Source organism: Hyla sarda, chromosome 2 (genome assembly GCF_029499605.1).
Source record: "Hyla sarda isolate aHylSar1 chromosome 2, aHylSar1.hap1, whole genome shotgun sequence".
NCBI classification, from domain to species: Eukaryota; Metazoa; Chordata; class Amphibia; order Anura; family Hylidae; genus Hyla; species Hyla sarda.
Window position 1 is genome coordinate 243,653,055 of NC_079190.1, and position 23,999 is coordinate 243,677,053.

The following is a 23,999-nucleotide window of genomic DNA, read 5'->3' on the forward strand; positions in this document are numbered from 1 at the left end:
CACTCAAAATCAAAGTGGAAAACCACACTACAGGGTGATCCACCTTTGATGTAATGTCCTTAAAACAAATCAAAATGAGGTTCAGTAGTGTGTGTGGCCTCCACGTGCCCGTATGACCTGATGAGTCTCCTGAGGGATGTCATCCCAGACCTGGACTAAAGCATCCGCCAACTTTGGACAGTCTGTGGTGCAAAGTGGCATTGGTGGATGGAGTGTGACATGATGTCCCAGATGTGCTGACACACTCCAGCCACATGAGGTCTAGCATTGTCTTGCATTAGGAGGAACCCAGGGCCAACCACACCAGCATATGGTTTCACAATGGGTCTGAGAATCTCATCTCTGTACCTAATGGCAGTCAGGCTACCTCTGGCAAGCACATGGAGGGTTGTGCGGCCCCCCCCCAAAGAAATGCCACCCCACACCATTACTGACCCATCGCCAAACCGGTCATGCTGGAGGATGTTGCTGGCAGCAGAAAGATCTCCACGGCATCTCCAGACTCGGTTACGTCTGTCACGTGCTCATTGTTAACCTGCTTTCATTTGTGAAGAGCACAGGGTGAGTTTGAGTGGATACATGCACATTTGTGGCCTGCTGGAGGTCATATTGCAGGGCTCTGGCAGTGCTCCTCCTGCTCCTCCTTGCACAAAGGTGGAGGTAGCGGTACTGCTGGTGGGTTGTTGCCCTCCTACAGCCTCTTCCACATCTCCTGATGTACTGGCCTGTCTCCTGGTACCGCCTCCATGCTCAGGCCACTACGCTGACAGACACAGCAAACCTTCTTGCCACAGCTCGCATTGATGTGCCATCCTGGATGAGCTGCACTACCTGAGCCACTTGAGTAGGTTGTAGACTCCATCTCATGCTACCACTAGAGTGAAAGCACCGCCAGCATTCAAAAGTTACCAAAACATCAGCCAGGAAGCATAGGAACTGAGAAGTTGTCTGTGGTCACCACCTGAAGATCCACTCCTTTAATGGGGGAGTCTTGCTAATTGCCTATAATTTCCACCTGTTGTCTGTTCCATTTGCACAATAGCATGTGAAATTGATTGTCAATCAGTGTTGCTTCCTGAGTGGACAGGGTGATTTCACAGAAGTGCGATTGACTTGGAGTTACATTGTGTTGTTTAAGTGTTCCTTCTTTTTTTGAGCAGTGTATTAGAGACATGTCAGATGTGGTTATTGGTGGCGGTCTGGCTCGGTGCTGTGAACCTTTGTTTCTGCTCAGTTTTCCTTGAACAGCATGACAGACTCATAGAGCTGCATAGAGACTGTTGTGGCATCCAGTCTGAGTTCTCCGCTTTCTTAGGAAAGAAGAGCAGAAAAAGAAGAGACACTTTGAGCCGAGCTCTTATGTCCTTTCATTCTAGTGATCAGTAGTGTTGAGCGGCATAGGCCATATTCGAATTCGCGAATATTCGCGAATATATGGACGAATATTCGTCATATATTCGCGAATATTCGCATATTCGTTATATCCTCGTTTTATTTTCGCATATGCTAATGTTCGCATATGTGAATTTTCGTGCGCCAGTCTCACACAGTAGTATTACAGCCTTCTTTACACCACACAAGCTGGAAGCAGAGAGGGATGATCACTGTGATGTGTACTGTGAAGAAAAAAAAAAAAAAAAAAAACGAATATTCGTAATTACGAATATATAGCGCTATATTCGCAAAATTCGCGAATTCGCGAATATGCGATATTCGCGAATAATATTCGATTTGCGAATATTCGCGAGCAACACTAGTGATCAGTGGGAACAAAAAGCCAAGAAGAGAAAATATATGGTCCTTCAACCAATAATATACACGCCCTTGGAGATAATTAGCAAAGTAGTAAATCAACTGGAATCTACCAATGAGGCCACAAATATATACACACTAGGCTAAAATGTTTACTTTTATTAAAGATTACAATAAAAGAAAGACAATGCCTCACAAAAAAGTGCTCAAAAAGTGTCAAATCATATATAACACTAAATAAAGAACACAAATCCAGGGGAGGGGTGTAGGATACAGGTTGGTAACCTGACCAACCCTACCTGCGTTGGTCTAACCCCTTGCCCTCACTACAATACGTGTGGACAGGGAATGGGGATACAAGTGATATACAGATCATATAGTGATCAGTGGGGGTCCTTTCACTTTAGTGATCAGCTGGATCCCCTCCAATCACAACATGTCAAAATTTTGACAAAAGTTGACGTACACTTTATTTTTATGGCTGTAACAATTATGGCCATAAAATTAAAGGGGTACTCCGATGGAATTTTTATTTTTTTTTCATATTAACTGGTTCCAGAAAGTTAAAAAATTAAAGTTAAAAAATCTTAGTCTTTCCAGTACTTATCAGCTGCTGTTTTAGGGTATGTTCAGACTATGGATTTCGAACGGAATCTCCACTCGCAGAATTCCGCGAGCAGTTCCATCCTGGCAGCCACCCGGCACTGCATCGTCACCTTTGACAGCTATGTATGCAGTGCTCGCGGATTTCCGCGCAAAGAAAGAACATGTTTTTTTTTTGCGCAGATCAATTTCAGCGGCAGAATTGTCCGCCGCTGAAATTCCGCAGTGTGAACAGGTTCGCGGAAGACCCATTCAGACTAATGGTAGGAGTTCACACCTCAAAATTCTGACGCGCAATTCAGGGTGCAGAATTCCGTGCTAAATCTGTAGTGTGAACATACCCTTATGCTCCAGAGGAAGTTAAGTTGATTGTTTCTGACCACAGTGCTCTCTGTTGACACCTCTGTCTGTGTCAGGAATTGTCCAGATTAGGAGCAAATCCCCATAACAAACCACTCCTGCTCCGGACAGTTCATGACATGGACAGAGGGGTCCGCAGAAAGCACTGTTGTCAGACAGAAAAGAACAACACAACCTCCTCTGTAGTATACAGCAGCTGATAAGTACTGGAAGGATTAAGATTTTTTAATAGAAGCAATTTACAAATCTGTTTGACTTTCTGGCACCAGTTGATTAAAACATTTTTTTCCTCCTGTATGCCCCCTTAAGGATGCAGTGCCCCCTGTTCCCGAGTCCTTAAGGACTCAGGGCGTACCTGCGGAGAATGGGTTAAATCCCGTGGGTCCCAATTGCTACGGTCAGCCAGGACCCACGGCTAATGCCGGGCACCGCATTAACCCTTTAGACGCCGCGATCAAAGTTGATTTCAGCCTTTAAACTGAAAGTGAAACTATCCCGGCAGCTCAGCGGAGCTGATAGGGACTATTGCGACGGAATCGCGATGTCCCGATCAGCTTACTGGACGACGGGATGGTCCTCACCTGCCTCCTCACCGTCCGATCGGCGATCTACTGCTCCATCTACTGCATGGTATAGCCCCCCTAAGTAGATTACATGGTAGGGGGTAAAAAAAATAAGAGATTACGGTAAATGTGAATAACCCCCCTAGCCCCCCCCCCCCCCCCCCCCGCAAAAAAAAAAAATTTTTAATCACCTCCTTTTCCTATTTTTTAAATAAAATAATGTAATAAAGAAAAAAAATTATCATATGTGGTACCACCATTTGCGTGAATGCCCGAACTATTAAAATATAAGGTTAGCTAAACCGCACAGTCGATGGCGTACATGTAAAAAAATACCAAAGTCCAGAATCGTGAATTTTTGGTCCCTTTAAATACCATAAAAATAGCAATCAAAAAGTCCCATTGAAACAAAAATGGTACCAATAAAAATTAAAGACCACGGCGCAAACAATTAGCCCTCATATAGCCCCATATGTGAAAAATAAAAAAGTTATAGGGGTCAGAAGATGACAATTTTAAACCTACAAATTTTGGTGCATGTAGTTATCATTTTTTTTAAGTAGTAAAATAAATAAATAAATAAAACCTAGATAAATTGGGTATCCCTGTAACCGTATGGACCTACAGAATAAAGATAATGTGTCATTTTTACCGAAAAGTGCACTGCGTAGTAACGGAAGCCCTAAAAATTCGAAAAATTGTGTGTTTTTTTTTCATTTCAAGCCACAAATAATTGTTTTTTTGTTTTGCCGCAGATTATGTTATAAAATAAGTAATGTCATTACAATGGACAATTGGTGACCCAAAAAACAAGCCCTTATATGGGTCTGTAGGTTCAAAATTGAACACATTTTGATTTTTTAGAAGATGAGGAGGAAAAAATGTAAATTCTTTAAGGTCCTTAAGGTGAAAACGGTCTGATTCCTTAAGGGGTTAATACATGTGTCATAAGTCGATTTACTATTGGGTTTAATTGAACTCAATAATATAAAGGGACAATTTAGGCAATGTGATAGCCATGGTCTTGCATGACGGATCTACAATAAAACTGTGACTTTAAAGTGTAAAGTGTTAAGGTTTTCATTTGGGAAATATTATATAAGGCTTTATTTAATTCACTTGATTTCATTAAAAAAACAAAAAAAAACTATTTTATTACAAGTAAATTAATAACATTTGAAAAGTATTTAAATTCTCTAATTATTTTGCATAATATATAAAAAATGTATTATTATTATTATTATTTTTTTTTTTAGGAAAAACATAATTTGTTGCAAAAAGAATGAAAACATGGAAACCCCTGTTTTTGAAGTTCCTCCAGCTTTGAATATAAAGGATTATAAAACACATGTTGTACCTGGAAATCCTGATCTTGAACTATACGCTAGTCCTAAAGCCTAATTGTCAGCTATACTGATGATTCCTTTTCCTATGTTTGTTTCCTAATAGTAATAATATAAAGAAACTTCCATGGCACTATGTCAGGTCATATGCAAATTGTTCCAATCATATGTTACCCAGCATGCAGCTCAGGGGACTGCTCTGTGATACGGGCAGGGGTCAAGTCCTTGTACAAAAGTGTGGAAACTCACCCAATATTTACACTTTGAGGGGTACTCCCTTGGAAAACATTTTTTTAAAACAACTGGTGCCAGAAAGTTAAACAGATTTGTAAATTACTTCTATTTAAAAATCTGAATCCTTCTAGTACTTATCAGCTTCTATTTGCTCCACAGGAAGTTCTTTTCTTTTGGAATTTCTTTTATGTCTGACCACAGTGCTCTCTGCTGATACCTCTGTCCAGGTCAGGAACTGTCCAAAGTAGGAGCAAATCCCCATAGCAAACCTATCCTGCTCCAGACAGTTCCTAAAATGGACAGAGGTGTCAGCAGAGAGCACTGTAGTAACAGAAAAGGAAATTCAAAAAGAGAATAACTTCCTGTGGAGCAAATAGATGCTGATAAGTAGTAGAAGGATTAAGATTTTTAAATATAAGAAATTTACAAATCTGCACCAGTTGATTAAAAAAAAAAAAAAAAGTTTTCCAGGGGATTACCCCTTTAAGGGCTGGTCCTTCAGACTCCTGCTAATGGGAGCAGTGTCTCTGCTGTGGAAAAAGTGCAGGAACTCCATCCCCATGCGTTCCTGCAGGACTTGGGCACTAAATACTGGTGAATGATTTATTGGTGAATGTTCATTCATTAGGAGATATTTCACCTGTATCACAGGTCTTAGTGACATAGATTTCTTTAAATGGGTTATCCAGCATAAGGTGATTTTAGTACGTACCTGGCAGGCAGTAATGGACATGCTTAGGAAGGATCTGCGCTTGTCTTGGGCTAAATGGCTATGCTGTGAGATTACCAGAACACTGTGGCTAGCTTTCTGTGAACTTGTATTTCCTGTTTTCAGTTTTCTTGTTTGCCTACAAATCCCATGATACCATTTTCCTCCTTCCCACACATCAGCTACCCCACCCATTGAAACAAATGAGCTGCAGACCTGTGGTCTTCAATCAGGATGCCTACAGCTGTTACATTAGTTGCAGATTGAATCCTCCACCCATTGTAGCAGATAGGTCCCTGTCATCAGCTGACTAGTGAGTCAGGTCTCGGCCCCATTGCAAGCTGGGAAAAATTCAGAGACAACTGTCATTTTGTATGCTGTTAAAAATAAATATTGAGGTGAAAATCACAGAAGAATTGTGAGAAAACCGTCACACACAGGCAAAGACACTATATTATGAACTACACTAACTTTACAGCCCCTGTAGCATCGTCACACAAAAAAAATTCCTGGAATACCCCTTTAACCCCTTAAGGACCAAGGACGTATGAGTACATCCTTGGTCCTGCTCCCGTGATATAACGCGGGGTCCCACGGTGACCCCGCATCATATCACGGCGGGCCCGGCGTCATAGTGAAGACGGGACCCGCCTGTAATAGCGTGCGGCACTGATCGCGGTGCCGCACGCTATTAACCCTTTAGCAGCAATGAGACACAGCAAATGAGGCGTCAGAGATCCAAGATATTAAAGAATGGCTTCTGAGTTTATTCCACAAAGTGAATGTGCAACGTTTCGGCGTAAAGCCTTTATCAAGCATTTAATGATTATTTAACCCTTTAATAACTATTAACCCTTTAGCCGCGCGCTCAAAGCTGAGCCACGCGGCTAAAAGTGAAAGTAAAAGTGCCCGGCTAGCTCAGGGAGCTGTTCGGGATCGCCGCGGTATAATCGCGGCATCCCGAACAGCTGTACTACAGGAGGAAGGTCTCTTACCTTCCTTCCTGCAGTCCGATCGCCGATTGAATGCTTCAAGCCTGAGATCCAGGCTTGAGCAATCAATCGCCGAAAACCCTGCTCAATGCATCCCTATGGAGATGCATTGAACACAGTTAAAGATCAGTAAATGCAATGTTATAGCCCCCTATGGGGGCTATAATATTGCAAAAGAAAAGTGTAAAAAAATCATTAACCCTTTGAATTATCCCTTCCCCTAATAAAAGTTTGAATCACCCGGCATTTCCAATAATAAAAAAAAGAGTGTAAATAAATATAAAAATAAACATATGTGGTATCGCCGCGTGCGGAAATGTCAGATTTAAAAAAATATACCGCTAATTAAACCGCACGGTCAATGGCGTACGCGCAAAAAATTCCAAAGTCCAAAATAGCGTATTTTTAGTCACTTTTTATATCATGAAATGATGAATAAAAAGCGATCAAAAAGTCAGATCAATGCAAAAATGGGCCGTCAAAAACTTCAGGTCACGGCGCAAAAAATTAACCCTCATAGCTCCCTGAATACGGAAAATAAAAAAGTTATAGGGGTCAGAAGATAACAATTTTAAACATATACATTTTCCTGCATGTAGTTATGATTTTTTTCTGAAGCAATACAAAATCAAACCTATACAAGTAGGGTACCATTTTAACCGTATGGACCTCCAGAATAAAGATAAGGTGTCATTTTTACCGGAAAATGTACTACGTAGAAACGGAAGCCCCCAAAAGTTACAAAATGGCTGTATTTTTTCAATTTTGTCGCACAATGATTTTTTTTCCCGTTTCGCCGTAAATTTTTGGGTAAAATGACTGATATCATTATAAAGTAGAATTAGTGGCGCCAAAATATTAGCCATAATACAGATTTTTAGGTGCAAAATTTTAAGAGTTATGATTTTTTAAAGACATGGAGGAAAAAACGAAAGAGCAAAAACCAAAAAACGCCTGGTCCTTAAGGGGTTAATATTATTAGAAGAAAATGTAATAAACTAGTAATGGGCATCACTACTATACTCCTGGAGTGCTACAATTACCACCTCCTGTTTCCAAATAGTAAGCCTCTGTTTAATGTCATTTCTTCTTGCTTGTTATGATTCTACATGTCATACAATGGTTTGAATTTGTGAAAGATGATTTGTAAAGTAAAAACAATATATTCTTTTTCACTTATCATTTTATTTAGGATTTTATTGTATAACTTGGAAGTATTACTGTATGACATTAATGTGGGTACACATTGTAAAAACTGCAGATATGATTTGTTCATTTTCTTGTCAATTTGGGAAGATAAAGTGTTATCCCAGTGTTCAGACCCCTACTGATCTCTACAAATATGGTAAAAGTGCACACGCTGTATTATAAGTCTACGCAGTGTGACGGAGATAGCAGGAAGCTATGGAGAGTGGCATGCAGTCACGTGGTTCTGGATATGTCTAGAGATTGGTGGGGGTCTGAACATTTAGACCCACACCAATCAAAACTTTTGACATGTCTCTGTGTTTTTATAATGGGAGAGACACTTTAAAGGGGTACTCCGGTGGAAAGCTTTTTTTTTTTAAATGAACTGGTGCCAGAAAGTTAAACAGATTTATAACTTACTTCTATTAAAAAAAATCTTAATCCTTTTAGTACCTTTTGCAGCTGTATGCTACAGAGGAAATTCTTTACTTTTTGAATTACTTTTTTGTCTTATCCACCGTGCTCTCTGCTGACACCTCTGTCCGTGTCAGGAACTGTCCAGAGCAGCATAGGTTTGCAATGGGGATTTTCTCCTGCTCTGGACAGTTCCTGATACGGGCATCAGGTGTCAGCAGAGAGCACTGTGGACAAGACAAAAAAAATTAAAGATTTTCCACTGTAGCAAACGGCTTCTAAAAAGTACCAAAAGTATTAAGATTTTTTAATAGAAATAATTTACAAATCTGTTTAACTTTCTGGCACCTGTTCATAAAAAAAAAAAAATAATAATAAGTTTTCCACTGGAGTACCCCTTTAAAAAGAATTTCCCATGACCAATAACAAGTCCTGATAATAAAATTGTACCATAGTTTTTTCTTTCTTCAAGAATCCATTAACTGTAAATAAAATTAAGCACAGCGCCTGACATATGGATATATTGAGTAATAATGTCTTATACAGGTATTACAGAGCTATGTTTATGATGGTAATAGAACAGTGTTTGTCATTTGTACACAGTTCAGTGTGATATCTCAATATGTGAATTTCAAAAGGGTCATGGACAAGGCTGGTTCAAAGTTGGCCCATCAGCAAAAAACATAAATGAATAAATATGTATATAATATAAACTAACTTGGCCAGAAAAAATAGATAATAGTAGCAAGAATGCTCCAACAATCTAACCTGTTACTCCAGTTTATACATGGATCTATTTGAGCAGGTTTAAAGGGGTACCCCAGTGGAAAAAATGTATCTTTTTTTAAATCAACTGGTGCCAGAAAGTTAAACAGATTTGTAAATTTCTTCTATTAAAAAATCTTAATCCTTCCAGTATTTATTAGCTGCTGAATACTACAGATGAAACGGTTTTCTTTTTTGGAACAAAGAGCTCTCTGCTGACATCACGAGTACAGTGCTCTCTGCTGACATCTCTGTCCTTTTTAAGAACTGTCCAGAGCAGCATATGTTTGCTATGGGGATTTTCTCCTACTCTGGACAGTTCTTAAAATGGACAGAGATGTCAGCAGAGAGCACTGTGATCGTGATGTCAGCAGAGAGCTCTGTGTTCCAAAAAGAAAAGAATTTCCTATGTAGTATTCAGAACACAGAGCTCTCTGCTGACATCATGACCACAGTGCTCTCTGCTGACACCTCTGTCCCTTTTAAGAACTGTCCAGAGTAGGAGAAAATCCCCATAGCAAACATATGCTGCTCTAGACAGTTCTTAAAATGGACAGAGATGTCAGCAGAGAGCACTGTGGTCATGATGTCAGCAGAGAGCTCAGTGTTCCAAAAGAAAAAAAAAACATTTCCTCTGTAGTATTCAACAGCTAATAAGTACAGGAAGGATTAAGATGTTTTAATAGAAGTAATTTACAAATCTCAAGGATAAATTATATTTGTGTATCGGCGCACATAAAAGGAACACACATATGGGAACAAACTTATTAATGCAGTTGATTTATTAGCATCTGTATAGGATAAGGAGATTCTGAGGAGTGAGCTGGTATTGGTTTCGTTCACTAGGCAGAGAAAATAAAAAACGGCTTTTGAGTAAACAATCCAGGTACTGTGTCTGTCATAGGATTGTATCGATTTTGTACTGCTAAGTACTGTAGCAAGAGAACTTACTTTTATCTTGTTAGAGTTGATCTATGACATAGGCGTGCGCACGGGGTGTGCCGGGTGTGCCCAGGCACACCCTAATCAAGCCCAGGGGGGCATCCGAGGCCACCACTGAGCAGCCCGCAGAGAACACCCCCCGTCACATTAGGGACATCCCTGTGTCCCGAAAGATCTTTTCGGGACACAACGATGTCCCGGTTACCTTTCTACAGCGGCCCCCGCGTTAACTTTAAAAACACAGGGGCCACCGGGAAGTAGCGCATGCAGGGACGTCATTGACGTCCAGTGCGTGCGCCCATAGCAACGGAGGCGCTGAGATTCAAGGAAGACTATGCGCGCGCTGGCCGGAATGGTAAGTGACCAACACGATCTGGCAGCACGTCGTCTTCAGTCTTCCGACTACCGGTCCTCCAGTCCCGGGACCTACTGCTATGGTCTATAGGCCATAGCAGTAGATCGTGACCCCGGACCGGAGGACCGGTGGTCGGAAAAATGAAGTGGGGCAGTACACAGACATACAGCCTCCAGCCATACACTGTATATGGCTGAAGGCTGTATGTCTGTGGGGAAACTGTACTGCACCTAATGTGGGGAGCTATACTGCACCTAATGTGGGGAGCTATACTGCACCTAATGTGGGGAGCTATACTGCACCTAATGTGGGGAGCTATACTGCACCTAATGTGGGGGAACTATACTGCGCCTAATGTGGGGGAACTATACTGCGCCTAATGTGGGGGAACTATACTGCGCCTAATGTGGGGGAACTATACTGCGCCTAATGTGGGGGAACTATACTGCACCTAATGTGGGGGAACTATACTGCACCTAATGTGGGGGGAACTATACTGCACCTAATGTGGGGAACTATACTGCATCTAATGTGGGGGAACTATACTGCGCCTAATGTGGGGTAACTATACTGCACCTAATGTGGGGGAACTATACTGAACCTAATGTGAGGCAGCTATACTGCCAACCTAATGTGGAGAGCTATACTGCACCTAATGTGTGGGAAATATACTGCACCTAATGTGGAGAGATATACTGCACCTAATGTGGGGGAACTATACTGCACCTAATGTGGGGGAACTATACTGCACCTAATGTGGGGAGCTATACTGCACCTAATGTGGGGAGCTATACTGCACCTAATGTGGGGGAACTGTACTGCACCTAATGTGGGGAACTATACTGCACCTAATGTGGGGGGAACTATACTGCACCTAATGTGGGGAACTATACTGCATCTAATGTGGGGGAACTATACTGCACCTAATGTGGGGGAACTATACTGCACCTAATGTGGGGGAACTATACTGCACCTAATGTGGGGGAAATATACTGCACCTAATGTGGGGGAACTATACTGCACCTTATGTGGGGGAACTATACTGCACCTAATGTGGGGAACTATACTGCACCTAATGTGGGGAGCTATACTGCACCTAATGTGGGGAGCTATACTGCACCTAATGTGGGGAACTATACTGCACCTAATGTGGGGAACCTATACTGCACCTAATGTGGGGAACTATACTACACCTAATGTGGGGGAACTGTACTGGTGCAGTACAGTTCCCCCACATTAGGTGCAGTACAGTTCCCCCACATTAGGTGCAGTACAGTTCCCCCACATTAGGTGCACTACAGTTCCCCCACATTAGGTGCACTACAGTTCCCCCACATTAGGTGCAGTATAGTTTCCCTTCATAAGGTGCAGTATAGTTCCCCCACATTAGGTGCACTACAGTTTCCCTTCATTAGGTGCACTACAGTTTCCCTTCATTAGGTGCACTACAGTTTCCCTTCATTAGGTGCAGTACAGTTCGCCCACATTAGGTGCAGTACAGTTCCCCCACATTAGGTGGCACCTAATGTGGGGGAACTGTACTGCCAACCTAATGTGGGGGAACTGTACTGCTAACCTAATGTGGGGGAACTGTACTGCTAACCTAATGTGGGGGAACTGTACTGCCAACCTAATGTGCGGGGACTTATACTTCCAATGTGGGGGAACTTATACTGCACCTAATGTGGGGGGACTTATACTGCACCTAATGTGGGGGAACTTATACTGCACCTAATGTGGGGGGACTTATACTGCACCTAATGTGGGAAACTATACGGCACCTAATGTGGGAAACTATACGGCACCTAATGTGGGGAGCTATACTGCACCTAATGTGGGGGAACTATACTTTACCTAATGTGGGAGAACTATACTGCACCTAATGTGGGGAGCTATACTGCACCTAATGTGGGGGAACTATACTGCTCCTAATGTGGGGGAACTGTACTGCACCTAATGTGGGGGAACTATACTTTACCTAATGTGGGAGAACTATACTGCACCTAATGTGGGGAACTATACTGCACCTAATGTGGGGAACTATACTGCACCTAATGTGGGGAACTATACTAACTGTGTGTATGCGTATATATATATATATATATATATATATATATATATATACACATGCACGCGAGGGGCGTGAGTTTGTGCTTTAGGGTGCACACCCTAATGCAATAGGCCGGCGCACGCCTATGATCTATGATGAAAATAGGTGCCGTCCCCCCACCTCAATGACCGTAGTTGACGTAAAAATTCTGTCTCACTCACTACATATGTTTGTAAATGAAGTGGGGCAGTACACAGACATACAGCCTCCAGCCATACACTGTATATGGCTGAAGGCTGTATGTCTGTGGGGAAACTGTACTGCACCTAATGTGGGGAGCTATACTGCACCTAATGTGGGGAGCTATACTGCACCTAATGTGGGGAGCTATACTGCACCTAATGTGGGGAGCTATACTGCACCTAATGTGGGGGAACTATACTGCGCCTAATGTGGGGGAACTATACTGCGCCTAATGTGGGGGAACTATACTGCGCCTAATGTGGGGGAACTATACTGCGCCTAATGTGGGGGAACTATACTGCACCTAATGTGGGGGAACTATACTGCACCTAATGTGGGGAGTTTGTGCTTTAGGGTGCACACCCTAATGCAATAGGCCGGCGCACGCCTATGATCTATGATGAAAATAGGTGCCGTCCCCCCACCTCAATGACCGTAGTTGACGTAAAAATTCTGTCTCACTCACTACATATGTTTGTAAAATAAATATGATTAAGTGATTTGTATATAATACAATGTGCTTACATGCAAACAGTAATAGTAAGGTGTAAATCTGTATATGGTACCATGTATTAGGCGCTGTAAGTGGTCAAAGGTACCTGTGGTCTGAATGCTGGTTTGCACAGATTGATCCACGGAGCGTTGTTTGTCCTGAGTTGCGGTGAAGGATGCCAGTATGCACGATACAATCCACGGAGCGTTGTTCGTCCAAAGGTATGCTGTGGGTGCTAAACACAGTCCCTCCAGGAGCCCCCAGAGAGACGATATGAAGGACAGTCCAGGTGAACAACGGGTGAAGGCGCCGGGAGATCTGCTCCGGCCGTGAGCGTCTCACCGGTGCGACCACGCTGTGATAGTTTGCACGGAGATCTGATTATTGAACGTGACGTCACGATTGCAGCTACAGCAAGGCGCAGGAGCCAAAGAATCATCTAACGCGTTTCGGTCAGTACGCTGACCTTCGTCAGAGATGACAGGTCAGCGTACTGACCGAAACGAGTTAGCTGATTCTTTGGCTCCTGCGCCTTGCTGTAGCTGCAATCGTGACGTCACGTTCAGTAATCAGATCTCCGTGCAAACTATCACAGCGTGGTCGCACCGGTGAGACGCTCATGGCCGGAGCAGATCTCCCGGTGCCTTCACCCGCTGTTCACCTGGACTGTCCTTCATATCGTCTCTCTGGGGGCTCCTGGAGGGGACTGTGTTTAGCACCCACACCATACCTTTGGACGAACAACGCTCCGTGGATTGTATCGTGCATACTGGCATCCTTCACCGCAACTCACGACAAACAACGCTCCGTGGATCAATCTGTGCAAACCAGCATTCAGACCACAGGTACCTTTGACCACTTACAGCGCCTAATACATGGTACCATATACAGATTTACACCTTACTATTACTGTTTGCATGTAAGCACATTGTATTATATACAAATCACTTAATCATATTTATTTTACAAACATATGTAGTGAGTGAGACAGAATTTTTACGTCAACTACGGTCATTGAGGTGGGGGGACGGCACCTATTTTCATCATAGATCAACTCTAACAAGATAAAAGTAAGTTCTCTTGCTACAGTACTTAGCAGTACAAAATCGATACAATCCTATGACAGACACAGTACCTGGATTGTTTACTCAAAAGCAGTTTTTTATTTTCTCTGCCTAGTGAACGAAACCAATACCAGCTCACTCCTCAGAATCTTCTTATCCTATACAGATGCTAATAAATCAACTGCATTAGTAAGTTTGTTCCCATATGTGTGTTCCTTTTATGTGCGCCGATACACAAATATAATTTATCCTTGAGTTCATTCCATTTTTTTGGGCCCCAGCAGGACCCTTATTGTTGTATCTTGGCTGCCTAAAAGGGAACCATCCCTGCGCCAGTGATTATATACTTTATATAATTTACAAATCTGTTTAACTTTCTGGCACCATAAAAAAAAAGTTTTCCACGGGAGTACCGCTTTAATCTTTTAAACCTCTGGAAGTAGGGAGAACAGCAGGTGTTTGCACACTCTTAGTGGACATTTACCTTGTTTCCGGAAAGGTCCTGGCATAGATTTAAAACATATCCATAGACTTCTACTGTCCAACAGAGGCCATAAGGGTGTCATTTTGGTCTCCTTTCCAGTGGTATTGGTCAGGATTTGTTGGATGTTGTAATGCAGGCTTCTGACAGATGCTGCAAGACACAGTGTAAGGGTGTGTTCACACCACGATTTTACTATACGGTTTCATAAAACGTATGCAACCGTGCAGAAAACCGTGCCCATAGACTTCCCATTCAAAACCGTATGCACCATAATGTATATGGTTATCTCCGTTTTTCAAACCATACGGTTTTTTACTTTTTTTTTTTTCCGGACAGAAAACCGTGGCCTACCACGGTTTTTGGTCCAGGTGAAAAACTGTATTAAACCGTATACGTTTTTTGTTTTTTTTAACATGGAAGTCAATGAGAACCTTACAGAACTGTACGGTTCCATCCGGTTTTCACGATACGGTTTTTGGCTTTGCTCAGTTTTTTTGGGGGAATTTCAATCAAACTTTATTCATAATGGAGTGAAAAGTTAAAACGTATAAGGTTTTTTCTTAAAAAACGGATGCAACCGGACATCATTTTTCAAACTGTATACCGTTTTCCACAGTATACAGAAAAAAATTTGTACACACATTTTGAAAAGGTTTAGTCCAGTTTTGAGGAATCTGTTTTTTTAATCAAAACTGTATTGCAAAAACGTGGTGATCAGTCATACTCTAACATTAAACATGTATATGGATATCTTTTTTAAAGTTTTACTATTTTACTAAAAGTACAAATATAGTATAAAAGTCATAGGGGTATTGGTGCAGGCTGTTAGGAGTTGTAGTTCTCTATGTGTATCATGTGCCAGGGTGGTGTCACTAACCCGGTGTTCTCTTTGTTCAATAGTGGTCCTGTGACCTAGACATGTGGTCTAGATGTAGGTAATGCCTAGCGATAGCAGGACTAGGAAATACGCACACTTTGCTGTCTGACAGAAATACACAGCAAGTGCAAGGCTAGTTGATATTGATCTGGCAAGGTACCAGGCCCAGACTACTTTACAGTACTTGTGGTAAGCTTGTGGGGGAAGTAGGGTATGGGGAGTGTAGCTGTGCGGTAATTAAAGGGTGCTTGTTAACCCTTGCTATTCGTGATGCCAGGGTGTGGGCTCCTCAATAAAGCTTTTCCTACCGCCGCCCTTCCCAGGAACGATAGGGAGGTAGATGATAATAGGTTTGGGATAGATAATAATGGATTGTTCACAACCGGAAAGCTTCTGTAAACAGCGTTAACTTTTACTGAAGATTTTCTGTACACTTCATCAACACAACAGTCTCTTATCATAACAACAGCTTCCTTTGGAGATTTACAATGGTTGAGACTTTAGCTTTAAGAGTCTTTTAGTCTATTGCGCTGTTCCACTGGATTTAGGGGAATTAGTTGCGGTCCAGTAGTCACGCTAGTATTAGCAGGAATTAGATTAGAACTCACGATTTTGGTTCTGCTGAGGCTGTAGGTTTTGAGGCCTAGTGTGTCTTTGAAAGTTGCGTAGCACACCGTCCTGTTAGTCCGGCATCCACGAGAGCAGCAACCCAAGAGAGCGATAATTGGACGCAGCTCCCTTATATGGGCAGGGGCTGGACTAACGCTAATTGGTCCAAACGGATGTCAATCACCTTTACAGAGATTTCTGGGTAACACGTGGTCCAAGGACCTCCTAAGGTCCTGCCTGCAACATACCATAGAGGTTACTAGCATGGTCACATGACCGAAGGTCCTGCGACACTGAACAAGGGAAGTACTATACATTTCTATAGAATATAGATATAATTATTAAATATATACATTTATTAATATTAAAGTTAGATTTAAGGAGAGGCGACCAGGGGCTGTCCCACCTGAGGAACCCTACCTGAACGTAGTTACTCTGACTTTGGGGACCTCTACACTAGGTACTGGATGCAATACGGTACCAGGACACCACATACTTGTCTTCACAGCAGGAACTTAGCGGAGAGACATGTGGCTCTGTCAATAGTCAGGCCTCAACTGGCTCTACTAGGGTTAGGTACACCCCTTCTACTGGAAAAGTGGTTGTACTAGAAACTGTACTAGCAACCACTGGTGGGAGGTTTGTTTAAACCAAAGATTCATTCTTCTGTATTCTGTAAATGAAAGAATGTTAACCCTTTACACTCTGAGACCTCTGTGTGTGCAATAAATAAGGGGTAATGAATACATTCCCATTAACTCTCAGGTACCGTATACATATTTATACATTACGCAAAACCTTTTGACTCTCAGGCACCTGCCAACTTTCGTGGTATAGTAGCTGGAAGAGTTGTACTGGGACACTACAAAAAAAAAAAAAAAATGGTCATACAAGCTACAAAGAGATAAAAGAGTCACCATAAGCCTTTTTTAGTAACCCACACAAAAATTGCCAGATTCCAACTGTATGTGTCTATGAAGGCATGATGCATATTATTCTTGTGATGTGTTTGCTACAGCCGCACTGTACAGGGGATAACCTCATGCCTATCATATTAAATAATCACTGCCACCTGAGGATAATAATATGTAAAATACAGAATAAACTATTAGTCATAGTTTAGCTTTATAAACTGCAACAATAAATCTAGTGATGCCATTATCAAAATAGCATTAACAAAAGTAATTGCTGTCGTGACAATGTTCCGTGAGACTGTATAATTATTGATTGATGTTCACTTGTGAGGAATGTACTGCATACAAGTGTATAAGTTAACCCCTTATTTATCACAAAGCTGTAGAGGACACAGTGGATTGTCTCCAAAAATGACTAGGAAAATTAGCAACAGAAGTAGATTTTATGAATTTTAGGTGTAGGTTGTAGAACTTGGTTTACATCTGAACAAGAATTAGGCCATATATGGGGAAGATCTCTAGACCTGTATGTGTCATAGATACATGTGAGACAATCGCATTGGGGGAGTCTTTGATCTTGGAACACTACTGAGTTTCAAAAGCAAATGTTTCTAAAATTGTCTCTATAAAGAAGAAAAAACATTTACCCTTAAAGGGGTACTCCACTGGAAAACATTTCTTTTTAAATCAACTGGTGCCAGAAAGTTAAACAGATTTGTAAATTACTTCTATTAAAAAAAAAATTATCTTTCTAGTACTTATCAGCTGCCGTATGATCCACAGGAAGTTCTTTTCTTTTTGAATTTCCTTTCTGCCTGACCACAGTGCTCTCTGCTGACACCTCTGTCCATGTCAGGAACTGTCCAGAGCAATAGCAAACCTAACCTACTCTGGACAGTTCCTGCCATGGACAGAGGTGTCAGCAGAGAGCACTGTGGTCAGACAGAAAGGAAATTCATAAAAGAAAAACTTCCTGTGGATCATACAGCAGCTGATAAGTACTGTAAGGATTAAGATTTTTTAATAGAAGTAATTTACAATTCTGTTTAATTTTCTTGCACCAGTTAACTTAAAAAAAATGATTTCCTGTGAAGTACCCCTGCGATCTCTGTGCAGGCACCGCAGTGTTCTGGATGCTGGGTTCGGGCGGCCGTGGTCGTAACATCACGAGGTGAGGGGGGGGGGGGGGGTTGGTAGCATGACGACACGACCACGACACGCCCCCTCCATTCATGTCTATGGGAGGGTCCGTCACCAGCAGGACCCCTGCGATGAGACATCTTACCCCCTATCCATAGAAACAGATTACCCAGATTAACAGGGATTTTGCTTCCTTAGACATTTACAACCTAAATCATTCTGAAATACTTTTTTTCATACATACTGTACTTTGTTACATTTTGGTGGATACATTCAGTGTTGTTTGTGAAAAACTCCAGAATGTTGTGAAAATTGGAATAATTAGCATTTTTCTAAATTTGAAATTCTCTGTGTGAATTATAGAAAGTCATACCACATAAATTAGTTATTAATTACAATAGCTCTACTTCATGATGACATGATTTATTTAACACACTTATTTATTTATTCATTTATTGACTTATCTATTTGATTATTTTAGAACGTTATGGAGCTGTTAAATTTATTAGCAATTTTCCCAATTGTTAAGAAAATGTTAAAATTAGATTTCTTTTTAGGGACCAGTACAGTTCTAAGACGGTATGGTGGGCTGGGGATATGGGTTGGGGGGGTGGTTTAGGAGGGCCAGGTCAGTCCCCCAGTTAATATTTAGGGCCCTCCTGGCAATCCAGGAGTTGGCAAACGAGATTTTAGAAGTTAGAGGGAAAAGATGCTGCAGGCTCGATATGCCAAGAGAACAGAGGGGTCAGTATGGGGGCCTAGTACTACATGGGGGCCAAGGGTGGGCTTGATTATCACATGGGGGCTAATTACTATATGGAGGCACAGAAGTGGGTTTGTCTACTGTATGGGGGCACAGAAGTTGGCCTAACTATATGCGAGCACAGAGGTGGGCCTAACTACTATATGGGAACACAGAGCTGGGCCTACGTACTATATGGAGGCACAAAGGGGGCCTAACTACTATATGGGGGCACAGAGGTAGGCCTAGCTACTATATGGCAACACAATTGTTGGCATAACTATGATATAGGCACAGAGGTGGGCTTTACTATATGATGGGCAAAGAGGGGGCCTAACTACTATATGGGGGCAGAGAGGTGGGCCTAACTACTGTGTAGGTACACAGAAATGTACACAAAGATAGTTTTCTAGTTGAGGCAAAAGCCTCAGTTTCTGGCACCTCAGTCTACCTCACTTCCAGAAAAGTGACCCTCCTGCTCCAAAACATATTTGTTCACTGTTACTCCAGCACCTTAATGACCAGTGTATGGCCTTATTTCTGCACCTCATCATCACAGGCACCACACATACCATCAGACCAGACACTGCACATAGTTTTCCCTAGGGTAACTATTACCACTCACGCTCAGGGCTGGTGCAAGGATTTTTGTCACCCTAGGCAAAAGCTAATTTTGCCACCCACTTGACTGCACCCATTGGCCCTCCTACTCATGCAAACTCCTTACTACTGGAGTCGCACACTGTAACAAACCTCCTCCTCATATAATCTCCCTACTACTGGGGTGACACACTGTAACAAACCTCCTCCCCATGTAATTTCCTTACTATTAGGGTGACACACTGTAACAAACCCCCTCCTCATGTAATCTCTTTATTACTGGGGTGACACACTGAAACAAACCTCCTCATGTAATAGCCTTACTACTGGGGTGACACACTGTAACAAAACCCCTCCTCATGTTATCTCTTTAGTACTGGGGTGACACACTGTATCAAACCTCCTCCTTATGTAAGCTCCTTTCAACTGGGGTGACACACTGTAACAAATCCCCACCGCATGTAATCTTCCTACTACTGCGGTGACACACTGTAACAAACCTTCTCCCCATGTCATCTTACTACTGGGGTGACACACTGTAACAAACCTCCTCCTCATGTAATCTCCTTATTACTGGGGGGACACACTGTAACAAACCTCCTCATGTAATCTCCTTACTACTGGGGTTAGACACTGTAACAAACCTCCTCCTCATGTAATCTCCTTACTACTGGGGTGACACACTGTAGAAAAAAAAAAAAAAAAAACACCACATGTAATCTCCCTACTACTGTGGTGACACACTGTAACAAACCCCCTCCACATGTAATCTCCTTATTACTAGGGTGACACACTGTAACAAACCTCCTCCTCATTTAATCTCCTTACTACTGGGGTGACACACTGTAACAAACGTCCTCCTCATGTAATCTCCTTATTACTGGGGTGACACACTGTAACAAACCCCCACCACATGTAATCTCCCTACTACTGTGGTGACACACTGTAACGAACCCCCTCCTCATGTAATCTCCTTATTACTGGGGTGACACACTGAAACAAACCTCCTCATGTAATATCCTTACTACTGGGGTGACACACTGTAACAAAACCCCTCCTCGTGTAATCTCCTTACTACTGGGGTGACACACTGTAACACACCTCCTCCTCATGTAATCTCCTTACTACTGGGGTGACACACTGTAACAAACCCCCTCCTCATGCAATCTCCTTACTACTGGGGTGACACACTAACAAACCTCCTTCTCATGTAATCACCTTACTACTGGGGTGACACACTGTAACAAACCTCCTCCTCATATAATCTCCTTACTACTGAAGTGACACACTGTAACAAACCTCCTTCTCATGTAATCACCTTACTTCTAGGGTGACACACTGTAACAAACCTCCTCCTCATGTAATCTCCTTAGTACTGGGGTGACACACTGTAACAAACCTCCTCTTCATATAATCTCCTTACTACTGGGGTGACACACTGTAACAAACCTCCTCCCCATGTAATCTCCTTACTAATGGCATGACACACTGTAACAAACCTCCTCCTCATGCTGCTGGCTGAACAAGTTGTTTGGATGCTTGTTGTCTAACTTTCTTGCATTGCGCAGAGCGGCACCCCCCAGCAAGAGGGCTCTCTAGGTGGCTGCCTTTTTTTGCCTATAGGCAGAGCTGGCACTGCTCCCACTTGCCGTGCAGCACCCTCTACTGCGCCAGCCCACAGAGGCCCTCATTTACTATTCTAAACCCGACTTGTTTTGTCGGGTTTTTTTGGCGCATCTTTGTCTGTGACATGTCGCAGACATCGTGCGCCAGTCTGCGACACAATGGAACATTTTTTCCCGACGGACCCGATGTGGATTCTCCCAAACCCGAAAAAGGGGCGTAACCCGACATTTCTGAGTTTTCCCACGTATTTATAAAGGTTTCCAAACCGAATTTGTTGAATTGTTGTGGATTTTTTCCCGACAACTCAGAGGAGTTGGAAACCAAAACCAACAAAACCCACGTGCGACAAACAGGATGCGACATAATAATAAATATCAGGGGAAAAAAGCAGTCGGGTAAGAAAGTAACATAGACTTACAACCCGATTTTCTAAGTAAATGAGGGCCAGAGTGTGGGATAACCTTGTTTAACCCTTTCGTGACAGAGCTAACCAAGGTATTCCACCTTCTGCATTACCTCTGGGTGGCTTCACCAGATATTAGTTGTCAAACACTAGAGCACTTACTGTAATACAACGTGAAATGACATGATAGCAAATGTGCACCAATAAGATTTTGGGAAACACACTGATTCATGTGAGAGGAGAATATGTGGAATACCCTTCTTATTTATTTCTGTCTGCTGAGGCTGATATCAGCATTTCCAAGTCTTGATGGACTACATTCTTTAGCTCATACATTATGAATATATTTCTATCATTAGCTAATTGTATTGCGATGACTACAGTGTAATTTGTTTTTTATTAGTAGTCATTGCTTCTATTATTAAACCTTCTTGTTCTGAGAAATTCTGCATCAAAACCAATAAATACATCTCATAAATGTAACATGGATATGAATATGTATCAATGATCGTAATCATAGAAGTGGCAGTAATATTTGATGGAAGTGATTAATTAGTTATCAGTACCAGTATTTTCAGTTCTCTAAATCATCATTTTATGTTATTTTCATTTACTTATTTTATTACTTTTGTGGTACCCAGTTTGTCAGCACATACAGTTCAGTTTTCAGGGTATAATACACTCGGCAATTTTGTCACAGATATCCCACAGAGTCGAAATATGGTTATTATTGAAAAAGGTACTGTTTAGACCATGACAAAACTGTGGCAAATAAATCAAGTTATCCAATTTTTTTGCCACAGTTTTTCTAATTATGGAAATGGTTTAGCAGTTAGAAGTGGGTGAATGTGCCCTACAGCTATGTTCACACAATATTTTGGGACATAAACAGAAATCGCTGGAAAAACGGACAAAAAGAAAAATCTTCTGAAAAAAAACAAATCAAATGGCTCCTTGTTTTGGTCCATTTTGTTTGATGAAAACATGGTGTGGGAACACATTTTGGCCCTATTTTCTGCCTTGTAAAAATTGAATTGTCTTGCTAAAGCTATAAAAATTCTGACTGTAAAATAAATCTGTGTCTGTGCGATTGTAATTTTTTTAAAAATGTTTACGTTAATGTGGGGGCAGACACATTGCCTGAATGTAATGCACAGCATTCAGATGTTATTAATAATAATAATGATTGTTGTTCAAGACAAAGGAGCAGGGCTGCAATCAGGAATTTTGGGGCCCCTTAGACAGCTAAAGGCCTAACACCTCCCCCCCCCCCCCCCCCCCGCACGCAGCTGCCCCCCCCCCAACTCTGCCCATAGGCACCTAGACCTCCCCTACGACCCACAGCCAATTTTTTTTTTTATTTCTACTTAGTACTACAAAGACAGTAAAAAGTGAGACAGACCCTCATTAGTGATTTCAGTAAGGGATTATTTTTTGACCAAAGAATATGAATCCTGCCCCCACGACAAGGTAGACTCTTTTGAGCAGGACCCTACACTAACACTAACTACATAAAATTCCCACATAGCAGATGATGGGAGGGTCCTCACCTGCCTCTCCGTTGTCCGAACAGCGATGCTACTGCTCCATGCCTGAGTAGCAGAGCGCCGGTAACACTAATCAATGCTATGCAATAGCATAGTACTGATCAGTGTATGCAATCAGAAGATTGCATGTTTTAGCCCCTTATGGGGTCTAAAAAAAAACAAAACAAAAAAAGTAAAACATTTTTTTTTATAAAGCTCATTAACTCCTTAACGACGCAGGACGTAAATGTACGTCCTGGTGAGCTGGAACTTAATGCACCAGGATGTACATTTACGTTCTATGCATAACTGCGAGCATCGGAGCGATGCTCGCGTCATGTGCGGCAGGTCCCGGCTGCTGATAGCAGTCAGGGACCCGCCCGTAATGGCAGACATCTGCGATCGCGCGGATGTCCGCCATTAACCCCTCAGATGCCGTGATCAATACAGATCACCGCATCTGCAGCATTGCGGACACTAAAAAGGATGATCGGATCGCCCGCAGCGCTGCCGCGGCCGATCCTATCATCCAGCATGGCAGCTGGAGGTGCCTTCACCTGCCTCCGCTGCCTTCCACGGGTCTTCTGCTCTGGTCTGTGATCGAGCAGACCAGAGCAGAAGATGACCGATAACACTGAGTGCTATGTCCAATGAATAGCACTGAACAGTTTAGCAATCGAATAGTTGCTATCAATAGTCCCCTATGGGGACTATTAAAGTGTAAAGTGTAAAAAGGAAAAAAATTAGAAAAAACCCTCCCCCAATAAAAACGTAAATTGTCCCATTTTCCCAATTTCACCCCCAAAAAATGTAAACATTTTTTTATCTACATATTTGGTATCGCCGCGTGTGTAAATATTCCAACTATTAAAATAAAATGTTAATGATACTGTACGGTCAACGTTGTGAACGTTAAAAAAAAAAAAAAAGAAGTCCAAAATAGCTGCTTTTTTATAGCATTGTATTCCCAAATTTTTTTAGCAAAAATGAATTAAAAGTTTTATATAA

General features: G+C 42.0%; 1 protein-coding gene across 3 annotated transcripts in view; it reads left to right on the forward strand.

Moving 5' to 3' along the window:
* Positions 1–4,910, forward strand: part of UPK3B (uroplakin 3B) — a 50,793-nt gene extending 45,883 nt beyond the window's left edge. For all 3 annotated transcript variants that reach the window (XM_056560555.1, XM_056560557.1, XM_056560554.1), the window contains exon 6: positions 4,535–4,910. In XM_056560555.1, coding sequence (XP_056416530.1) covers positions 4,535–4,679 — 145 coding nt within the window. In that variant the 3' untranslated portion in view covers positions 4,680–4,910. The remainder of the gene's footprint in view (positions 1–4,534) is intronic.
* The last annotated feature ends 19,089 nt before the right edge of the window (positions 4,911–23,999 follow it).